At 52.8% G+C, this 17610-nt stretch overlaps 1 protein-coding gene across 3 annotated transcripts in view; it reads left to right on the forward strand.

The window, feature by feature from the left end:
* The first annotated feature begins 5396 nt into the window (after window positions 1–5396).
* BTBD16 (BTB domain containing 16) overlaps window positions 5397–17610 on the forward strand; it is a 45076-nt gene continuing 32862 nt past the window's right edge. For all 3 annotated transcript variants that reach the window (XM_086681076.1, XM_086681077.1, XM_086681078.1), the window contains exons 1-5: window positions 5397–5445; window positions 7244–7392; window positions 10855–10928; window positions 13111–13254; window positions 16902–16991. In XM_086681076.1, coding sequence (XP_086537202.1) covers window positions 5428–5445; window positions 7244–7392; window positions 10855–10928; window positions 13111–13254; window positions 16902–16991 — 475 coding nt within the window. In that variant the 5' untranslated portion in view covers window positions 5397–5427. The remainder of the gene's footprint in view (window positions 5446–7243; window positions 7393–10854; window positions 10929–13110; window positions 13255–16901; window positions 16992–17610) is intronic.

Here is a 17610-nt window from a genome sequence, read left to right on the forward strand (position 1 = left end):
GAGTGGAGAGAAGGTACCGGAAAGGGGATGTGCCCTCGGGCCGGTAGGGGTGCTCACATCCATCCTGTAATTAGACCGATTGGTGGCCCTGCCTTGAGTCTGGGCTGGCTCTGCTGCTATTTCTATGGACCATGAAAGCCCTGCCGTTCAGTAGATGGGAATGGCTGCGGGGCTCCCCCCGTGTGCCCTGTGAGGCTGGCGTGAGTGGCTCTGCTCCGCCTCGCCTCCACGTTTCCCTCTGCAGTGGGTGGACCCGTGACATCTCCCCAGGCTGGTGGCACCTGGCTGGGCTTCTGAGGTCCCCGAGGCCAGAACAGCAATGGCAGAACACAGAGAATTCACGTATCTGCCTTTTGGGTTTTTCAAGAACTGGGAAACACAACCTGGAGATCAAAGGGGTAGGACTAAACAAAGCCCCTTCCCCCATTCCCGCCCTACAGTGCAATCAGAGCGCGTGGTCATTCCTTCCGTAGCTTCTGACCCCTCTACCGGGACACCCACCCCTGCCCCATTAAGGCTCATTATTATGATTATTTTTAATGTTTATTTCTGAGAAAGAGAGAGAGACAGAGCATGAGCAGGGGAGGGGCAGAGAGAGAGAGAGAGAGAGAGACAGAATCTGAAGCAGGCTCCAGGCTCCAAGCTGTCAGCACAGAGCCTGATGCGGGGCTTGAACTCACAAACCATAAGATCATGACCTGAGCCGAAGTTGGACGCTTAACCAACTGAGCCACCTAGGGGCCCCTTTAAGGCTCATTATTGATGTCACGTCCTCCAAGAAACCCTCTCTGAACCCTCAGGCCTGGGTCAGTGTTTTCAAATGTAAGTTTTATAATTATTCAGGCATAATGAGGCCGTCAGATCGGGAGACAAGTGCCCACTGAAGACATCGTTCCTTACCCACAGTTCCCGAGAAGGCACGCCATGCCGGGTAAGACCACAGAGTGAGGCATCCCAGTTGGTCAGGAGGCAGGGGAGCAAGGAAAGGGTAGGATGTGGACAAGAGCCTTTACTGTGGTTCCGAGGGAAGGAACGGGTGAGGGGGGTAACTAGGCTTAGGATCGGCTAGTTTGGATCATTTCCGTAGGCTCTGGGCCACTGGGGCTCTCTGTATTTGTTTAATATCTGGCCCTGGGGTGATTCACATAGGGGGACAGTGGTCCTAAGGGTGAAAGTCCAATAAAGGTAGTGATGGGATATGGGCTCTGGGTTGGTTGGTTTGCAAGTGAAAAGTCTCGCTCATAGACACGTGTTTTACCATCCCCAGGAACTGACTAACCCTGAGAGGGACGGTCCCACCTGGGTCAGTCAGCAAGACGTCAAGATGCCGGAGCATCAGGATAAAAAGACATGTTTCTGTAGTCGGCTGCCCCTGCCATGAACTCCTGCAGCTCACCGAGCTTGACCCTTGACTTGTCCGTCACGCTGTACTGTCATAAGGGCAGAGGTAAACCTCCCAAAGCAAAGCGTCTGCGCACAAAAGATGATGGGGGGGGGGGGGCAGCTCACAGACAACGTTTTGTGCTCATGTGCATTAGAAATAAACCAGCATACCAATGTGTTATTTCATCAATAAAATAAATTTAGAGAAGATGGCTAAATAAAGAACATTCCAGGTTGGGGGAGGATTTGAAAGTGCACAGGTGGTTCTCATCCTCTACTTTGCTCCCCCTTTAGCCCCAACCCCCAGCACAAACCTGATGCTCAAACTTTGTTTAAATGTGTGAATGGGGCAAGCCCTAGGCCACCCAGTTTGTCATCACCCCACCCTCCCGGAAGTCTGGGAATACTAGGATGGGCCGGGATAGAGCTGAGCGGTTGTTTTGTCTGAGCTTTGTTGAGCCGATGAGCCAGAGAGAAGAAGGCTTCCCCGAGGCCCCACAGCAAGTCAGTGGCCAGGGTCTGACCCAGTCTAGGGCTCCTCACTTAGCACTGAGACCACCCCACCCCGGCCATACAGGACTCCGTTCAAGGGCAGGACCCACCCTCTGCTTCTTGGTGGAAACCCCTGCCTGTCTTCTGGCTCATATGCCACCTCAGCCAGAGGTCTGGTCTACAGGCTGCACCCCACCTGCAGCAACCTGGACCCTGGTGCACAGAGAGCCCCCCACCCCGGAGAGCCAGGCAGTCCTGATTTGGGCACTCACAGCCTCCCACTGTGCACACACAGGCCCACTGGGTCCTGAATCTTCTAGAATGAGGTTCCTTAGAGCTGGCATTCAGGCTCTGAGGTCAAGACACTCCAAACGGCCAGGACTCTGGGCCTCTGGGTGTACTTTCCACTTAGGGAGGTTAAGGTCATGTCCAGGGGTCACACACAACTAGTCCCAGAGCCAGAGTCGGAATTGGATGTTCTTTCCTGGGTACCCCACTTCCCCCCACATGGGTGACTGGATGGAGGGGGCTGAAATGGGCTCCCTGGGAAGCGAGGGAGAAACTTGTCCCTGGGGTGTTCGAGAAAATGGCTAAGCCACCAGAATCCCCCTGTACCGGGCATGGGAGATTTTGGTACGAGGTGGTTCTAGCTGAGAGCTGTGCTCTTTGGAGTTCGATGTCTGAGCCCCCAAAGGCCTTTGCTCTTGGGGTGTCTGGCTTGGCTGGGCCCATGGGGCATATATCCCAGCACACGGGGCACCACCGGGAAGAGGCCTTCAGAGAAACTTGCTGGGAGCTGTTTCCATTTCTTTGTATTAGTTGTCTTTGCCTTTGGCTAATAGCTCAGCTTGACAGAGCTCTATGGGGTTGTATGTGCAGAGGGCTTTGGAGATGAGCTGAAGGCCTGTGGGGGGTGATAGACACAACCAAAGCCAGGGTCCTGCTTAGGGGCGCTGGGGAGTGTGGCACTCTGGGACACTTCCCTAGAGTGGCCACTAGAGAGCGCCCAAGGGCCAGCTCCCAGCTGTGCCCCAGAAGGGGTGCCTGGAGGGTGTTTCTAGGCTTGCCCATGATGGACAAGATGGTCCAGGACAAGGTATTTCAAACTCTTTCACTGGAACCTTACGTGGGACCTACATTCCAGGGACAGGTAGCTGAGAAAAGTTTGGGGTGAAGGGAGAGAAGCGGCAAAGCAGAAATCTGTCCACTTGTGCACAGATATCTGCTGACATGAGATGGTGACCCACACAGAAACAGATACACACATGCATACGTGAACACGTGTGTATACACACACACACACACACAGTGCTCACCCATGTGCATAGGCTGAGCAGTGGGTAGGGACTGGTACATCCATTTATCGAGTCAAGAGATGTCTTTTGAGCACTTCCTAAGGGCTGAGTTTGGTTGCTGGGTCCTGTGGGGATACAGGAATGGGAAAGGCACCGGAGAACACCCCACAGAAACCAACTACTCTCCCGAGCAGAATGTGGGGGTCAGGGGAGGTAGAATCACAGATCTGAGGGTGAGGAGGGAGGGACATTTAGAGGTGCCTCCTATTTGTGGAGAGTTTTATATAGTTCTAGAACTCCGTTACAAGTAGGCAGATCAGTTACTTTCCTGTTTCACTTTATAGTTTGCATGACTCAGGAAAGGCCACACGTGAAGACCCTGGAGGAAACAGGTCTCGGGTCTTACGAGCTGCACTGCCTCCAGGCTGCTCTTACTGTAGCTGGGACTTCTGTGAGCCCTGGGGTGGAGGTCCAGGACTTTGATGGACCGAGACTCCCAGGCATGACGGATGTGGCCCCGCCACCCCACCTCCTGGCTTCTGGCCTGGGCTTTGCAGACGAGGTCACGGAGTGCACTGCAAGATTCTGCCACGGCCCCCGGAATGAAAGCTCTTGACTTTGTCCCTGACTTTTAGGCAGTTCTTAGTTGTCGGAGAGAGCTGATTAAAAATCATCTATCAAGAGGGTCACCTGGGTGGCTCAGTCGGTTGAGCGTCCAACTTCGGTTCAGGTCATGATCTCATGATTCATGAGGAGGAGTTCAAACCCTGCATTGGGCTCCCTAGTGTCCGTGTGGAACCCACTTTGGATCCTCTGTCCCCCTCTCTGCCCCTCCTTCTCCCTCTCTCAAAAATAAATAAAACATTTTAAAAAATCATGTATCAACAAAACAAATCATCAGGCATGGTTTTAATAATGTAAAACTCTCCAATTTTTTAAATTTATTTGGAGAGAGAGAGTGTGTGCGCGCATGAAAGGGCAGGAGGGGCAGAGAGAGAGAGGGAGAGAATCCCAAGCAGGCTCCATACTGTCAGCATGGAGCCCGACTTGGGGCTCGAACCCACGAACCGCGAGCTCATGACCTGAGCCGAGACCAGGAGTCAGACGCTCAACTGACTGAGCCCTCCCAGGCACCCCCAGACTCTCCACTTGTTATTTAAATATTTTTGTCGAAACACTCCTGGACACTCGAGCTAGAAAACAGAGCACCCCAGAATGCCAAATCTGGGAGGGATCTGAGAAGCTTCCAGTGCAATCTTCTCCTCTGACAGACGAGGCCTGAGGACTTGGGGGTGGACTCTTCACGGAGGCCCTCTTAGCGGATCTTCCGGGTTACCCCGGCTGCTGTAAAGAGACGTGGAAACAGGGACAGCTCCGCTCCCCTGAGGAGCATGGCCTAGGACCTGCCACCCTTCCCAGAGCCCCTCGGTGAGCACCACCCCCACAGCCCCCAGCTGTGCTCAACCAGGCCTGGAACAGGAAGTGCTTGGAACCTTCCCTGACGTTGCCATGGCGCCCACGACCCGGAAACCAAGGGCAAGCTCTCCCTGCCAAAGCACCTTGGCCCCTAAGAAGAGAAGGGTGAGCCCCAGATGTCATGAGCGCTCTTGGGATTCAGAGTCGGAAGGTGAACGGCCCGCAGCAAGCCTGTAGTTCAGAGACCGGTGCAACGAGAGTGTCTCTGTTCCACAAGCTTCTCCGGTAAACACACCCGTGGCGGCGAGGGGGCTTGAGAGCAGTAAGTATGGCTGGTGCTTTTCCATCCCCGTTAGAGAAGGAGGGGGTCCCTAGCGACCGGCACTGCCCGGGCTTGGTAGGGAGGGGCTTCGGGGGCTCCAGGCTGGGAGGCAGGAAGGCCTGGAAGCCGAGGGACCAGCACAAATAGCAAATTCTGTGACCAGCCTACTTACAGACCTCCTTCGGTTCCTATCCCTTAGTTAAGGGCGAAGAACTGTGGGTTCTCTCCCGTTTGGCCTTATTGGAGCCACGTTGCCAGCACAACAAGCAGAACTTTGTCAGTCTCCTGGCGGCCTTTAAAAAGTCCGAGATTCTTCTCTTGATTTGCTGAATAACCCACCCTCCAAGTTTCCCCGTGATTACTCTTGTGGCAGAATACAGAATCTCCGGGCTAATCTCCGGTTTAGAAGAGACCCTTGGGAAAGTTCTTGAAAATGGAAACCTCACCTCTTTTTTCTCCCAGGTGTTTCTTCCCCCCCCCCACCCCCCGCACGCCCGAGGGTCATTGCCACTACCGCTCATGAAAATGCTGAATCCGGTGAGTAGACGAATTTCCCCAGGGGGCAGGCGGTGGGGAGCAGTGGAGGCATCTGCTCGCGGCTGTGCCGCCAACGTTGCCACAGGGGGATGGGTCGCACCACCGAGGACCCCCCAGCTTTACCGGCTGACCCCGCTGTCAGAGCAGTCCCGCTGCCCGAGCCGGCCACTGTTCCCGTCTGACGCTGCGCGGGACTGCCTCTCCATCCCCACTCCACCCTGTCCCATCGCCCACCATTTCCAGGCACTAGAGCGTCCTTCCCAAACTTCATCTGACCGTGTTAACTTCATCACCGTCACCGTCATCATATGAAAACCAAGAGACTCAAAGGTTAAATGACTTGCCTTAAGGCCATACAACCCGCTAGTGGCGATAACAAGATTTGACCTGAAACTCTCCATCCCATGGCCCCTGGTCTCCCCACCCCCCACCCTGCTGGTGACTGGCGTGGCTTAGGAACAACTGTATCCGTTCCTGGGGGGGGTCCCTCGTGGTCCACTTTTCCTGGCGAGGTTTCTTTGAGCCACCACGTCTAAGGTTATATTCCAAATATTCTACTGTTCCCCCAAGGAAACTGCTGAAAGGGTCGCTCAGTCAGTTAAGCGTCCGACTTCGGTTCAGGTCACGATCTCACGGTTCGTGAGTTCAAGCCCCACATCGGGCTCTGTGCTGGCAGCTCAGAGCCTGGAGCCTGCTTCGGATTCTGTGTCTCCCTCTCTCTCTCTCTCTCTCTGCCCCTCTGCCCCTCCCCTGCTCATGCTCTCTCTCTCTCTCTCAAAAATGAATAAACATTAAAAAAAATTATTTTAAATAAAGGAAACTGCTGAAGCCCTAGGACCTCAAGGAAATGTCTCAGTAAAAGTCTCTTCCCAGTGGCCCAGCCGTCCATTCCTGAGCACACACCCAAAAGAATTGAAAACAGGTGTTCAAACGGAAACTTGCACACAAATGGTCACAGCAGCATCGTTCACAGTCACCAAAAGGGGGAAACAACTCAAGTGCCCATCAGGTGACGAATGCATAAACGCAATGCAGTCTCTACGTCTCTACATATGACGGAATATTATTCCCATTCGGGGAGTGAAATTCTGACACCTGCTACAGCAGGGATCGACACTGAAAACACTACGAAAGAAGCCAAGCCTAAAAGCCCACATAGTGTATGATTCCACTTATGTAAATATTCAGAATAGCAGATCCACAGAAGCAGAAAGCAGATGAAGGGTGGCCAGCAGCTGGGGGAGGGGAAGTAGGAGTGACGGCTTAATGGGTATGAGATTTCCTTTTGGGGGAATGCACATGTTCTGAACTGGATAGCAGGGGGGCCGCGTGGCCTCGTAAACAGACCAACTGCTACCGAGGTGTATGCCGTAAAATGGTGAAGGTTCTGTTTTGTGTATTTTGCCACAATAAAAAGCAGTCCCTACCTCGGATCCCCTCAGTTTGTTAACCTCTCAGAATCCCGCGTGAGGATGAGCATTTAAGGAAGTTTCTGGACACATCATCCTGTCCTTGCTTGCGGGTTCTTCAGAGCTACTTGCAAAGAAAGCATCTCTCTCCCCGTTGCCTCTGGCACCTTCTGGCCTAGATTCTAAAATTCCAAATTACTTGGTACCTGGAAATCCTCCATCTCCTGAATGCGATGTTTGCCTGGAGAGGATGGCTCCTGGCCACGTTTGAAAGTTGACCAGTGTCTTCACATGTGTCTTGATTTCCCTTCTGCTGCACAATTTGGAAAACGTGGCGCGTGGGTGAGGTTAAAAAAGGACTTTCTCCCTTCCTTTGCTTCCGACAGCAGCGCAGAGCTCGGCTGGAACGCCGGATGGTTGGCTCAACAAACCGGTGGCGTTTTCCCTCAAAGCCCTTCTCCGGAGACCTGCTGGGGCTTTCGCAGAGGTGCAAGGCTTTGAGCGTGGACCTTGATGAGGCTCTGAAGAACCCAGACAGGTAGGGAGATGGAAGAATCATGGCCGGGAATGCCCTGGGGGGGAACTGCGTTTCTGAGAAGTGCCCCACAGGTGGGTCGCTGGGTTATCTGGGCTGCCGTTGGGACCATCCTTCAGGACGGACGACTTCCTCGGAGGAGGTCCGTCGGTGTGACAAAAGTATGGAGAGACACGGGCCTTTTTCTTTTTCTTTTCTAGATTTTTCTTTTATATTGGGAGCTTTGGACCCTAACAGGATTCTGTTGTGTTTATCAATGGGGCTGTTGACAAAGGAAACTTAGCTAGTCTTGGCTGCGGGTCTGACCCGAACTCATGAATGGGCATTTCCACCGGGTCCTGGCTCCCCATGTGTGAGAAGGAGGCTCCTCCCTCGTTCCCAAGGTGTTCTCACAGCAGGCTGGGAGCATTACTTCTCCATGTGACAAGTTCTTTCCGGCCTGGCCTGGGCCATGGAGCTGGACCCTACTGCAGAGGGAATACTTCGCTTCCCTGGTGCTTTGGACATAAATGTGCCACTACCCTCCCTGGGCTGACAGTACCTGCCTTCTGAGCACACGGTCGAATCTTCCTGAGCGTGGCCTGTGCCCCTGGGCGGCACCTGGCACAGAAGAGCTGTTTGTTCCACCTTTGCCGAGCGAGTGGCCAAATCCTCCCTTTCTAGGCCCCCCAGGCCAGCTCTGCTCCAATACCCCAGCCCCTCACGGGTGACCATACATTACACACATTTGGATAAATCACATCCATCTGTGTTTGGTGCCTCGATTCTCTGATGACCCCGGCTTAGAAAAATCGAGTGCTGTGCGTTGCTGTGTTTGGCGTTAGCCTTCAGCTATCTTGAACTTATTTTGTATTTATTTCATATTTTGTTTGGGTAGGCGTTTGAAGAAGTCTTAGAGTCACAGGCCCTTGTGTTCCTCAGTGCCAAGGCCAGGCTGGGGAAGCAGGCAGTGGAGCTGGGTCTGGGAATATAAGCAAACTGATCCTGAAAACCGACGAGGGCAGCCGGGCAGCAGGAGCAGAAGTCTCCAGAACTTGGTCTGTGCAGTCGCTGAGCTCAGCTTCAGGTGGTGGCCTGAGAGGCAGGGCACAGAAGCCTGAGGGTGATGGCGGTTGCTGCTGGGTTTTAGGACTACGAGAAACAGCCTATCAGTCAGGGTTAGAATTCCTTCTCTTCCATTTACTAAGCTGTGTGACCTTCAGCCAGTGGCTTAACTTCTCTGAGCCTGTTTCCTCATCTGTGAAATGGTGACCACAGCATCTTCCTTGAAAAGTTATCTTGGGTGTTAAATCAGACAGTGCACTGAACAGACCTAGCACGGTTCTAGCACGTGCTAGATGATCCATTAATGGAGTTTTATCTCGATAGCCCGAGCAACCGTTTTGGTTACTGGTCCTGGTGATTTCATTCTGGGGTGTGTCAGCCCTGTGCTCTGCCAGCCAGCAGCCCCATTTTTCATTCTGCCTTTTACCACCTTCCCCAAAGCAAGACACCATGCCTACCACACACAAGCGACACGGCGGGCCTCTCTCCTTGGTGATGCGAGAAAGCTGTGGGTCCAGAGGCCAGCTGGGGCAAGGAGGCACTCCGGGAAGGCTCATCACTCATGTACCCGGCGGTCAGCTGACCTAGGCTCAGCTCACATGGGCGGACGGGCTCTTCTCCATGAGCCTCTCGACCTCCTCCAGAGAGACAGTGGACTCACCTGGGTGTGTTCTCGTGCTGGTGATGACAGAGGACAAGAGGCAAGCCCAGGTGCACAAGTGCTTTCCAGACCTGCAGCTACATCACGTACACTAACACCAAGGCAAGACGCGTGGCCAGACTCAAAGTCAAGGGGCAGGACGTCAGGAGTTTTGCAAGTATTAAGCCAAAAGCCCTTTGAGTGGTTCACCGCAAGAAGTCCTTATGTCCATAAGATATATGGAGAATTTCCCCTTTTTACTCTCTTATTTCTTCATCACGACTGGGGGAACTGAGTCCTCAGCCTAATGGCGCATCTCCAGAATTTCCATGTGCCACTTCATCCCGGGCTGTCTAGTCCCGAAGGGTGACGAGGACAACTCATGCATTTATTCCATTAACTTTCCAATGGTCCTAAAATCAACCTAGCCCTTAAAATTTGCGGAGCCCACAGGGTAAATGGTATACCTTGGCAAGCACCCATGACACCAGGCAAAGGCAATGTGGTTACTTCTGTTGTCTGGCTCAGCCGACGACAGTGATGTCTGTGAGAGTAGGTGAGATCATGGGCATTGCCCACAGTTTCCAAAGTCCGTTGCCTCACTTTGAGATCACAGTCTGAACCCCCGACCTTGACCAGCGCTTCCCAGACGTGTGACCAAAGCCACCAGAAGGATCGAGGCTGGCTTGGGTCAGGTCCACTACTCCTGTTGGATAAATACCTCAAGCTCTCACTGCCTTCCTGGGGCTGAGTCACCGGAAGCCACCTTCCCCACTTGGAAAGGGCAGCATGTGGTCAATATTATTCTGGACACAGGTTCCCCCACCCAAGCCCCCTCCGTGAACCCTGGCCCACGAGGATTCTTGGAACCATTGGAAAAACAGCATGGCAAAAGTGACACTGACCCTATGCGGTCATCATGTGCCCTTTGGCTGGTTGGCCTTCTTAGCCATGCCGAGGAGCGTGGGCTTTCCCCGAGAGCCCTGGGGAGACACTGAAGGATTCTCGGTAGGAGACAGGCAAGAGCAGATGTGCGTTTCACGCGGTTCTCAGGCTGCAGCCTCAGCTCTACACCCGAGGGGAGCTCCCTGGAGACTGGAGACTGGCGGGGATTACAGGGTGATAATCATGGCTTGGGCGAAACTCACAGCAATAAGGGGAAAGAGAGAGGGATGAATTCACAAGATATTTGTCAGATCTAGGCAAGCGATCAGATGTGACAACATTCAGTATGCGGGCCTGGACAGCTGGAGGCTGGTGGTGCCATTTGCCGGAGAAGGAGCAGGGCTGGTTTGGGGTAAAACCTGAGTTTGGTTTTTGGACACATTGAGACTGGGGCATGCATGACCCCTAAACAGAAGTATTGGTAAGTAACTTGGTAAGTGATTGGTAAGTGACTTCCCAGAAATGCCCAGAACCCTCCCTCCCTTTCTCTAGCAGATATTTGTTGAGCACCTACTCTATGCTACTGGACATTATTTTAGACCCTCAGTGAAAGAGGAGTCATGCAGGCAAGCAGATATAACCTCAAATACCTTCGTGGTAAAGCCTCCCCGCAAACTGAAAACAGGAATCGAAATTCGGAGCCAGCCATCAGACACAGCTTATCGTTTGCCAAACCGGCAGCGAAATGGTGACCGAAGGAAACTCTCGAGGGGCAAGATATGATAAGACAGATTAATAGGTGCTTTGAGGACACTCACACTAGAACGATACGTGTTGCAGCTGGAGAAAACCGTCAGTATTAACTCCAGAATTTTTTGTTTGCCTTTTCCCTTGAGGTTATGTGTTTCACAAATTCAGAAAATTTTCTCTGAGACCTCGAAGAACAAGCCTGTCCAAAGCAGGGAGGCAGGTGAGTGCTTGTCGCCAGTGGACTCCATCAGAATTCTGCTGCGCCCAGGGCAAGTGGTTTCTACGGAAGGAAACCCGCTGATAGGCCAGGTTCCTGGTCTCTGAGTTTCAGCTTCTGCCCATTGCACACTGTCTAATGTCACATAGGTTCTGTAAATATTTGTCAAATGCGCCATGAAATGATGCGTGAAACCAGGCTTGGCAAACATATTTTCATATGCTAATTGGTCACAGTCGAGACAGACATGCCGGTGTAAATAAATAGGCTTTGGATCGGTAGACTAAACAGAAACTCCATCAAGGATGGACAGTTCTTTCTTCTCTGTCCCTTTCAGCTCCAACCAGTCATGACCTGGACATCACATTTGCATGGGTCCAAGAGGACTTTTTCTGATTTAGAATCAAGAACCAGGCTAGGTCTGTCCAGCTGGGAAAAGGCTCACTGAGCCTCATCAGGCCTGGACAGGTCAGGTCCTTAAAGGAGTTTTTGGTTTTTTTTTAGATAAAGCCCACCCCACACGAAAGCTGCCTGAGGTCAGAGCCAGACTCCTGCCCCAGGACAGGCCAATCGATTTCTTCTCACCTCTGGGTTCTGGTTGACTTGAGGCCCTGAGGAGTAGTCTGGGGCCATCTCCTGGCTCAGAGAAAAGAGTTCTGGGGTGAAGTGAGATGCCTGCCAGGCGTGGGCCATCGCGAAAGCAAAAGTGGTGTCCAGTGAGGGCACACGCTTTATCCACAAGTCTGCTCCTGCCTGAAATCACCCAAAACAGAGTAGGATTCTTTCTAGCCCGGCACCACCAGACCGTTTCCCAAGGTGACCCAAGATTTGAGATGCGAGCCCACATTCTGAACCGCAGCACAAAACAATACCATAAAGTTGGTGAGTGACAATGTTAGTGACAGGAGAGGAAACAGGTGCCCAAGCTCACACAGTCAAAATAACGGCAAAGTCAAGAAACAAGTCGATGGGGGCTCATGGCCCTCGAGGTCCCGTCTAGACCTGAGCTTTCACCAGCTCTGTGCTAACACGAGTCCAGCCTGCAGAGGCCTCCTGCCCACAGCCTCTCATGCCTCACCTGGCCGGGTATCCTTGGGTCCCCCATCTGCCCTCCCATCAAGGTCTCTCTCTTTTTCAATTTTTTAATTTTTTTTAATGTTTTGAAATGTTTATTTATTTTTGAGAGAGAGACAGTGCGAGCAGGAGAGGGGCAGGGAGAGAGGGAGATACAGAACCTGAAGCAGGCTCGAGGCTCTGAGTCAGCACAGAGCCCGACGTGGGGTTCGAACTCATGTGCCGTGAGATCGTGACCTGAGCCGAAGTTGGACGCTCAACCAACTGAGCCACCCAGGCGCCCCAAAGCCTTTCTCTTTTTAATCACCTATACTATAAGCATGAGATAAAGCCCCTTGCAAAAAGCCCCCTACAGTTTGCAAAAGCCTCCTTTACCTTATAATCTTGTCCCACCCCTGTAGCGGGGTTTTCCAGTGGTCCCCATTCCAAGGGAGGCTTATGAGGACTCTGCCTCCTGGTGACAGGACTTTGAGCTGCACTTTGCTGTCGCCTTTCAAGTGGGTGAAAATTAAGCACCCATACCCAGTAGCTTCAACAGGGGACTGGGTAGTGAGATCGCTTCCCAGGGGATATTTGCCAATGTCAGGAGACATTTTGGGTTGTCACAACTTGGGGGGGGGGGTGGGGAGGGTGCTACTGTCACCCAGTGGGTAGAAGCCAGGGATGTTAAATAACCTACAGTGAACCGGACAGCCTCCCAGCAGAGAATTATCTGACCCCAAATATGATCAGTGCCAAGGGTGAGACATACCATAATGAGAAGTTATGGGGAGGCCCCCAAGAATATCCCAGCCAGTGTCCCTTCCCCATGAAGCCTTTCCAATTCCCCAAGTAGAGGAAAGCACATGTCCCTCTGGAGTCCTACAGCTGTTGGTCAGCTGCTCTTAGCCACTTATCTCTTTCTGTGTTGCCTTGTAATTCTGCTTATTATATCCCCCTGGAGCAAGTGCCCTGAGGCCCGCGCTGTCTTTTTGTTTTCTTCCTGGAGGGCCCAGCAAAGCCGCTGCCCATCTGCTCAGTGACTGTGACTGAATGGAAGGTGGGGGGATTGACACGTCTCTTGGTGGGGACGCCGTGGAAGCATTTACTCAGTACTGTGTTCTCTCCTCAGACGTGATTCTCGAATGTCTGGGCTCCAGATGGGAACTCCATCAGCCCCAGCTTTTCCAGTCCGAGACCTTGAGCAAGCTCTACCTGATGGCGCTGGCCCAGAGCACCAAGAGGCCCACAAAGGAACTGGAGAGTCTTCTGCGAGGTATTTTCTCCCTGGCACCCAGCACTGAGCCCCAAATGCCCTCTGGTCTGAGGCTCCCCAGCTTTGAGTTTGGTCATCTGTTTCGAGACCAAGGCCACTCTGGCAGATAAGAGCAAGGCCCGTGGTGTGACCTCATCACAGGATTTAACCTCAGTCTCTGGCCATAAAATGGGAATAATAAATAGTTCTCACTATGTTCCTTTGAAGCCTAGAAAAGAAGGTAATACCTGTGAAATTCTAGAACAATGCCTGGCATATATTGGGCACTCAGTGAATGTCAGTTATTTTTCTCATAACAACCCAGTTCTGGCCAGCTGAGGTGGAGACTCTCCCTGCTTCTTTGAGAAGAACAAACAGTGGTGTGGAGTCTCCTGATGAGTTTTCTGGAAGGAAGGCATAGTTGTCACATCTGGCCCGATATGCTGGTTAGAGGTTTACATGTTGTACGTCGATGTTATGTTTCCTTTGCTTTCTCTTTTCCTAACTTCACGTCATTCCATAACGTATTCAGGCCATTTCTTTCTTTCTTTCTTTTTGTCCTTTTCAACCCTCATAATCCCCAGGCTCCCCTTCTGTGCCCCCTAAGTCCTTCTCCAGATGCACTGCCTTCTTTGGGCGATAAAGTTTGGCATCACTTCAGGACGACTCATAAGCAGGGACCATGGAAAAATTCAAGGTTTCCAAAGGCAGCCAGCATGCCAGTCAGGACGGGACTGCACTTCCAGGATGTGGCAGCAAAGTTCTGTTATTCTCCGGCCGGACAGGCTGGCTGAGCCCCCAGCTGCTGCCGCACCCTGAGCCTGGAGAGAGGGCCTGGCCAGGAGGCCTCTGACTCAGTCCTTCCTCGCAGAGCTGGGAGCTGAGAGCAGGCTGCGGCATTCCCCCAGGACGGTGACGTCCCTCACGCGCACTCACAATCTTCCCTACTCTTCCCAAATGTCTGTCCCGGTGTCTTCGAGAAAGGGACTGAGTCCTCCTTCCGTGTCCCCTGTGTCCGAGTCAGAACACTCACGAGGCACCCGGGGAAAGACCATGGAGACCCAGACATGAGTGCATTGAAAAGCAAGAGAACGTGGGCGCCTGGGTGGCTCTGTCGGTTAAGTGTCCGACTTTCGCTCAGGTCATGATCTCATGGTCTGGGAGTTCAAACCCCGTGTGGGGCTCTGTGCTGACAGTGTGGAGCCTGCTTGGGATTCTCTCTCTCTCTCTCTCTCTCTCTCTGCCCCTCCCCTGCTTAGGCTCTTTCTCTAAAATAAATAAGCTTAAAAAAAAGAAAGAATTGGAAAGAGAAAATGGAATGACTGTTAATGCTGTGGTCTTTGATATGTCTAGAATGATCTCGCTGACAAGACTGGGCCCTGCGAAGACAAGCCCCCTGCTAGAGGCTGGGCCTGACTGGGGGGACGTCAGGGAAGGTGCAGAGATGAATCCCCACTGCCCGGACTGTCACAACTTTCCGGGGTCTCTTCCCAGGCACCAGCATGTGCACCAGGCCCTGGGAACCATGTTCGCATGATGCTCAGCGGACACGGCTACCGGCCTTTGTGCACCTGGGAAAGCAGGACGCATCTCACAGTACATGGCTGGTCTCATGACCCCTGCTTTGGGTTCCTGAGAACACCCGCACTGCATCCTGGAGTGGTGGGCTATGGGGAGAGGCAGCCCCCTGCGAGCACCCCTGTACCGGCCACACACAGCTGTCCTAGCTGCTCGCTTTAAAAAAAAATTATTTATTTATTTAGAAAGAGAGCATGTGAGTGCAGAGCCTGGCACGGGGCTCAACCTCACGAACCATGAGATCTCGACCCGAGCCAAAATCAAGTCGGACGCTTTAACCGACTGAGCCACCCAGGCGCCCCCAGCTGCCCATTTTTGTCCCACCGAGAGTCCCGGATTAGCTGTACTTTGGCAGGACATGCTTCTTCTCTAGGAAGAACCCCAAGGAAGAAACAGTGCTCTTTTCCTGAAAAGGAACCACCTTGGTTTCAGAGAACCTCAGAAGCACACAATTCAGCTATTATTTTCCTATTCGATTTTGAGGTTCTACATAAAACAGAGGGAAAGTTGAAGTTCTGTCTTCCACTGACTCTGACCCAGTCAATGATATTCCTTTCTTCCTTCAACAAATGTCGGGTGCTTAACCCCTCCTAAGCATGGTCCTAGGAACTCTGTCAGGAGGTTGGGGGACAGACAAGCCAACCCAAAATGACGATAAAGCCCAATAAATAGCATGACCCATGATGATACGAACTGCCACTTCCGGAGTGCCTCGTCGGTGCCCAGCACCCGTGCAGCCATCCCAGTCAGTGCCCCCAGTGGAGGTGGACAGAATGCAGCGTGCAGGCGAGAGGCGGTGCTGAAATCCTGGAGAAAAATGACTCAGAGAAGAGAACAAGGCTCAATAAATATTTGCCAAATGAGAGCCTGAACAGAGCCAGGTGCCGTGAGTGTGGTGAGGGGGCCTTGCACGTCTGAGGAAAATGAATCTATTCTCCCTTTCTCTCTGCGGTCTTCGTAGTTGAACAGCGTGGCATCCTTTTTTGGATCCTGACTCGTGTCATTTTTCATCACCTACAACCTTGAGCTCACTAGGCTTAGGATTCTGGGGATGGAATCCACTCATTTACTGGGGACCCGTGTGGGCGAGACTGTGTCGGGTCCCGGGGATGGAGTGGCGAGTAAACCGTCCGGTGTGCCGGCCCCGCGGGTGAAAAACCAGCAGGCACGTGACGTAATCGCAGGTGGTGGTAACAGTGAGTCTAGGAGGAAAAGTAAAGCCAGTTTGGGGGGAAGGTGAGGGTGGGGTGCTACATTACATATGGAGGCAGGAGGGTGCCTGATGGGGAAGGGATGGAGCCCCGCGACTCTTCTGCGGAACAAACCACAAAGAGGCAGGTTTGGGGTCCACTGAGCCGGAGACTGGTCGTCTTGGGGCCACTGGAGGGGCTTCAGCTTGATACCAAGGGTGTGGGATGCCGCTGGAGAGCTGAGAGTGGCGTGTGTAACTCACGTCTTAGAATAAGTCTGAGCGGCGGGGGGAGGCTGGCAGTGAATCGGGCTGCCCCTCCCCTGCCTCCTGGAAGCCTTAGGTGGCAGGGGTCCTCTCTTTGGACACCCGTGGGGCAAAGCTTCAACAGCCAAGGTGGGTGCCTGCTTCCCACGCTCATTCTTCAGCAGGGGGTCACTGTGATCCCATCCTGTGCCAGGTCTGGGCTGGGTGCTTGGGTGCAGAGATGACAGTGGCCCACCCCTTGCCCTCAAACTGCTCCCAGACTAAAGAGAGAAAGGGAGGCGGCAGGGAGAGAGAGTGAGCTCGGGAGGAGCTAGTAAAAAATAACTCGTGCAGTGAGAGCAATGGTTTCCCAGCTTTGACCGTCACAGTGGCTGTTTAAGAGCGGGGGGCAAGGTAGCCGACGAGTGCACGGGAGCTCTGAACGATTTTTACAACTTCTTATACTTCTTCCACTATTTCTAAATAAATAATCACTTCAGAAATACATCTTCTAAACCAGCAAACAGAAACAAAACCTGGTGCGCTAAATGCCAAGGTCATGGTTGCAAAAGGGCCGTGGGACCTCCCCCTGTACCCGGCACAATTTGCTGCAGCTATCAGGTCCCTACATTCCCTCTTCTTTTTCCTTTACCAGCTCAGCTGCCTGGGAAGATCAAGGAAAGACCCCCCACGAAGAAGATGATCATTTCCTTGAAGATCAATGACCCCGTGGTCACTAAAGTTGGTAATGTACCCCTGTCGTTTTAGGCTAAGAATGCCATTGAACAAACGGCCCTCCCGGCTTTAAAAACAAACAACAGAACTACAGATGAGTGGCAGTGTTCAGTACTTCCTGATTAAAACTAGCTGAGCAGAGCAGAGACGGTGGAATGCAGCTAAAGAGAGGTGCTCATCCCTGGAAAAGAGGTGTGGAGGGTGCAGAGGAGAAAGGAAGTCCCAGGCTCATTAGACCCAAAGGCAGGGAGGCTCAGGTGCGTCCTCCCTCAGGGAGCACTTCGTGTGCCCCTTCCCACCAACTCCCATCCCTGGCTGGCTGCCAGCAGCAGAGAGCTCACCCTCTCCCACTGCACCCTGGCCACCTGGAAATGGACTTCAGTCTTAATGAAGCACGTGTGCTGTCGCATGCTGTCGCATGCTGTCATGGTCTGCAAATGTGCAGGTCAGGAAGCCATCCGCAGAAGCACCGGGTAGACCAGTTGTCCCCGGAGTGCATTGGCTCCCACACAGTGCTGACTGGGATTGAGGAAAATTTGGAATAGCCCAGTCCCTCTGCTCCCTGGTCCCCGGACCTTAGTTCTTAGATATGAAAATATCCGGGCTCTTTCCAGGCATCCTTTTTTTTT

Source organism: Puma concolor, chromosome D2 (genome assembly GCF_028749965.1).
Source record: "Puma concolor isolate L17-30 chromosome D2, mPumCon1.1.hap2, whole genome shotgun sequence".
Classification (NCBI taxonomy): Eukaryota; Metazoa; Chordata; class Mammalia; order Carnivora; family Felidae; genus Puma; species Puma concolor.